At 51.3% G+C, this 4,667-nt stretch overlaps 1 protein-coding gene across 8 annotated transcripts; it reads right to left on the reverse strand.

Moving 5' to 3' along the window:
• Window positions 1-56: 56 nt before the first annotated feature.
• Window positions 57-4,244, reverse strand: Dnajc4 (DnaJ heat shock protein family (Hsp40) member C4). 8 transcript variants are annotated; one of them, NM_001013196.1, is made up of 8 exons: window positions 4,211-4,224; window positions 3,823-3,936; window positions 3,437-3,533; window positions 2,268-2,361; window positions 1,590-1,774; window positions 1,275-1,439; window positions 333-419; window positions 59-253 (listed from the first exon to the last, which is right to left on the reverse strand). In NM_001013196.1, the coding sequence occupies exons 3-8, from the start codon at window positions 3,511-3,513 to the stop codon at window positions 145-147; spliced, it is 717 nt and encodes a 238-aa protein (NP_001013214.1). In that variant the 5' UTR covers window positions 3,514-3,533; window positions 3,823-3,936; window positions 4,211-4,224; the 3' UTR covers window positions 59-144. The 8 variants fall into 8 exon arrangements, with proteins under 8 accessions (XP_087430676.1, XP_087430688.1, NP_001426943.1 ...); XM_087574550.1 differs by lacking the exon at window positions 3,437-3,533 and having other exon boundaries at window positions 57-253; window positions 1,275-1,436; window positions 4,211-4,244; XM_087574562.1 differs by having other exon boundaries at window positions 57-253; window positions 2,268-2,381; window positions 3,437-3,936; window positions 4,211-4,244.
• Window positions 4,245-4,667: the final 423 nt, after the last annotated feature.

Genomic DNA, 4,667 nt, shown 5'->3' on the forward strand with positions numbered 1-4,667 from the left:
CGCTGCCTCACGAGGGGAGGGATGAGGAGATGAGTGACCTGAAGGACCGAGTCGGATAGGAGTCTGAATATGAGTTTATTGCACGTGTAGTCCTAGACAGGCAGCAAGGGGAGGACCAATACAGGTCCCACCTAGGTAAGCCTCTCACTGGCTTGTGTCCTGGGGCATGATCCTGGAACTTTCTGGAGGCAGAGAGGGTTCTGTTGGAGGCTGCCTCTGCTGGTGCTTCTGCTGAATCCTGGCTCTGTTGGCCCTGGAAGGAAAGACAGATCAGGACAGGGATCCTGGAGGGTGGTGCTGAAGCAGGAGGCAAAGTCAGAGCAGTGACAGACCTGGCCCTGGCCCGAGTGTCATTGTAGATGGCTGTGATGATCCGATCCTTTTCGTCCATGAAGCTGCGATGCACCTGCTCCAGCTTCCTGTGAGGAAACTGCAATTAACCCCGAGTCTCTGAACTCTGGTGTCCCTAAGCCCTGATCTAACCAGGCTCTAGCATATCTCACACAACTTTACATCTCTCCCCCATAACAGACACCTGTGATGAGTTGAAAGAAAGATACAAGTGGCCCAAGTCCCAGAGCTGGGTGGTACCCTAAGTCCTGGGTAGTACCCTAAGTCCCGGGCTATCCTGTGGAGGTTGGTGAAACAGCTCTGAAGTCAGGGAGCAGTTCATCTCCATTGCTAGATGGAGCGGACAGTGGGTTCCATCCTTTGAGTTTCTATGCTGCAGAAAACTGGTATTACAGCATGCATGAAAGTGGCAGCTATCAAGGACTGGCTGTGACACTGTGCTTGGCCTCCCTTCCTCTATCTTCTTTCTTTCTATGTTGAGACACGGTTTAATGTAGCCTAGGCTAGCCTCAAACTTGGTATGTAACCAAGGATGACCCTGAACTTTCTAAAAAACATTGCTGGGAGGCGATGCTTCACACCTTTAATCCCAGCACTTGGGAAGTAAAAACTCATTTATGAAGTGCTAAGAGAGAACCCCAGGGTTTTGACCATGCCCTCTTTGTGTATGGTTTTGGATAGCTCCAGCCCTAACAACAAGCAGCGTCAAAGATTAACATTCAAGCAATGAGAAACAGAAAACAACTTTAGCCCTTGTGTGCAGTTCTGCCTTTACCCAGCAAGGCAAGGCTCCAATTCTTGATTTCACAAAGTTCTTAACTTGAGAGAGACAAACTATGCAGGTCATAGGCTGCTGTGGCTGGCTGGCCACACCACTCTTGACCCACCCTCCACCCAGTACCTCAGGAAGAATGGGGAGGCACCTGAAGGCGACGTAGTGCAGGCCCATGCCTGCCACCATGAGCAGAAGGCAGTACCCCAAGACCCGCTGGTTGTGTTTATGCTGCTGCTTCCTTGACTCGGGCTCCTGTGGCCTCACACTGTGGAACTGGGCCCAGTATTCAGCATTCGGGGTTTCCCAGGGGCTGCTGAAGAGCAAAAGGAGGACAATGGAAAACTGGGGCTCTCAGGAAGACTTGAGAGTAAGGACAGCAGGGCTCGGGACTGCAGGGCTCAGGACAGCAGGGCTTGGGACTGGAGGGCTCTGGACAGCAGGGCTCAGGACTGCTGTACTCTACCTGTGTGTCTGCTGTTTATACTTAGGCTCGGCTGTGCTCCCTGACGACTTTGAAGGACTGGCTGAATGCAGCTGGTGGTCATAGTTACGACGACTTTCCTCACGGCTGAGCACTCGATACGCCTCACTCAGTTCCACAAAACGGCTATGCAGGGCTGGGTTCCCAGGGTCTCGGTCAGGGTGTAGCTGGGGTGAGGCAGGGGTCCCCTTATCTCATTTCCCATCTCCCTTCCTAGGACCTCTCCTGATGATGTCCACCCATCAAAGCTGACATCACTCCCACAGACCTTACCTGGACACTGACCCTTCCTCCCAGGCTTGCTCACCCCTCCCAAAGGCCAGAGTCAGAAAATACAGACTCCTTGCCCCCTTTCATTTAAGGAAACCAACCATCTATAACTCCCGTTCTAGAGAGGTGGAGACAGGAGGACCACTCAAAGTTTGAGACCAGTCTGGGCTACAATGTGAGATCCTGTCTCAAAAAACAACAATAGCAACAAAACCATAACCAGAAAGACCCATGGCCTTGCCCGGTTCTTTAGATCATAGAGGATACTGAGTACCCCCTATCCAAGCAGGCGGAAGGAAGGTGCTACAGACACCCAGGAGATACAGACATCCCAGGAAGTTAGAGTGCCTCAGATTTCCTCTTCCTCCCTCTCCTTGGGGGTACCAATACCTCTTTTGACTTGGTGAAGAAAGCACGTTTAATCTCTTCAGCGCTGGCACCAGGATGCACTCCCAACAGTTCATAGTAATTAGTAGGGACAGGCCTGTGGAGAAAAGTCCAAACCTGCAGAGGCTTAGGAGGCCAGAGGTCACCATTGCCCAGTCTTCATCCTCGCTGAGCCACACCTTCAGTAAAGCTACCAGGATTTGAAGTTAGTCCGGAATGGTCAGGATTTCTCGTGTTCTTTTCTTTTTAAGACTTATTTGTTTTATGTATCTGAGTACACTGCAGCTGTCTTCAGACACACCAGAACAGGGCATCAGATCCCATTACAGATGGTTGTGAGCCACCATGTGGTTGCTGGGAATTGAACTCAGGAAGAGCAGTCAGTGCTCTTAACCTCTGAGCCATCTCTCCAGCCCCAGGATTTCTAGTTTTCAATATGTAGTCCTCTCCTACACCACAAATCCAGATGGCTGCTTTCTTCCTCTTCTTCCTCTTCCTTTTCTTCCTCTTCCTCCTCCTCCTCTTTTTCTTTTTAAATTACAAAATAGTGTCTTACTACCTGTCAGACGTGGAGCTCCCTAAGTAGACCAGACTAGCTCTAAACTCACAGAGCTCACCTTTGCCTTCCAAGTACTGGGACTGAAGGTATGTGTGCACCACCATCCTGGCTACAAAGCTTCTTTAGAGATCATTTAAAATTATATTATTTTGTGTCTCTGAGTGTCTATATGCATGTGTACCACATGCATGCTTGTGCCCCCAACAGGTCAGAAGAAGATGTTCGTAAGTTATCGTGTGAATGCTGAGAATAAAAGCTAGATCCTCTGTGAGAGTGACAAGTGCTTTTAATCTCTAAAACATCCATCCTTTCAGCCCCTAAAAACTTCTTCAAAACAGCAGGTTTTATGATATGAGCTGATGTCAACCAGTAATCCCAGCATTTGGGAGGTGGAGACAAAGTCAGAAACTCAAGGTTCCTTGACTACAAGCAAGTTTGTGGCTAGCCTAGCCTATAGGAGATCCTATCTTTAAAAAAAAAAAAAAAAAGTCCTGGCCTCTTATGCATGAGGTTCTGTGTTCCAGTGCCAGGACCCAGGGAAAAGATTTCCAAGCCAGGCATGGTGGTTGTGCCTGAACTCTAGATACTCTAGAGATTGAATTTGGAGGCTTACCTGGGCAACATAGGAAAACTCCATCTCAAAGGAAAAGGCAGATTCCCATGCCTCACTTCATTCCTCCTGACCAGCATCCAGAGCCAAGCCTAGAAATCTAAATCTTTGTACTCAACCTCCTCTTTCCCAGTGTGTGCACAGTGAAGCCTGACAACATACCAGAGCTATGGAAAGAGCAACCTGAGCTCAGATTCCTGATCTGTCACTTAACTCACTAGGGGCTCAGTTCTTAACTATTGATACTAAGTGTCCAGCATTGAACGAGAAGGTTGTCAGAGACAAACCTTGAAAAGTACACATAATGCAGAGACAACTATCTCAAAACGCAAGGCGGGCTCTCAGGAGAAAAACCACTGAATATGGCCAAATTCTGGGGCTCAACTCACCGCTGCCCTGTTGCGGCTGTGAGGAGTCGGGTGGGAGGGCTACAGGGCCACAGCCGGCATAGGCGCAGGGGCAGCCGGAGCAACAGGGACGGCATGACGACGGCGGGCGGGCAGCTGGGAAAGGGAGGCCCCCAAAAGTCCATTGGGTTCCAATCGGGCCGGACTTCGGGGATCAGGGGAGAAGGAAGAACCTGCCTCAGTTTCCCACAAAGGCAAATCCGGGGAAGGCCTCTTTACTAAGATCAGACAAGGGGTGCTCTGGGCTTTCCAGCACCACCTTCCAAGTCTGGAGCACCTGCTCGGCACCTAGGTCATCCCTACCCACCCAAATCATAAGGGGGCGTGCGAAGGAGGAGACACAGCCAAGCCCCGCCCCTGCCCCACTCACAGGCTCCTTGGTCACCGCCATTTCCTGCGCCTGTGGAGGCCCCGCCCCTGAGCCCTCATTGGGTAGACGCTCGGGCCACGCTGATTGGGCGAGGTGAGGATGTGCACTAAAGAGCCCGCCCCAACACTCTCATTGGCCTAAAATGCCGGGGCCGCGAAGCGGAAGCTTTGGGGCAGCTGAAAGGTACCGGTTTCAAGCCGTAGAGGCGGAGGCTGGACCTAGAGCTTGACATCCAGGAAGGCCTCCAGCTCTGTCCCCATCCCTTTCAGTAGAGAGGCATGGTTCAGAGGGGGGCCTTTCCCGCGCCGTGGCCTGCGTTCACCAGCCAAGTGGGAAACCTGAGGTCACACCATGGGGCTTTTTGCTTTGTTCCTTTTCTGTGCTCAGCCCCTCTCACCCATCCCGGGTCCTCTTAGAGGATCCCAGACTCCCAGAAAAGCAGCGGAAGCCAACGGAA

Source organism: Rattus norvegicus, chromosome 1, assembly GCF_021556685.1.
Source record: "Rattus norvegicus strain SHRSP/BbbUtx chromosome 1, alternate assembly SHRSP_T2T, whole genome shotgun sequence".
NCBI classification, from domain to species: domain Eukaryota; kingdom Metazoa; phylum Chordata; class Mammalia; order Rodentia; family Muridae; genus Rattus; species Rattus norvegicus.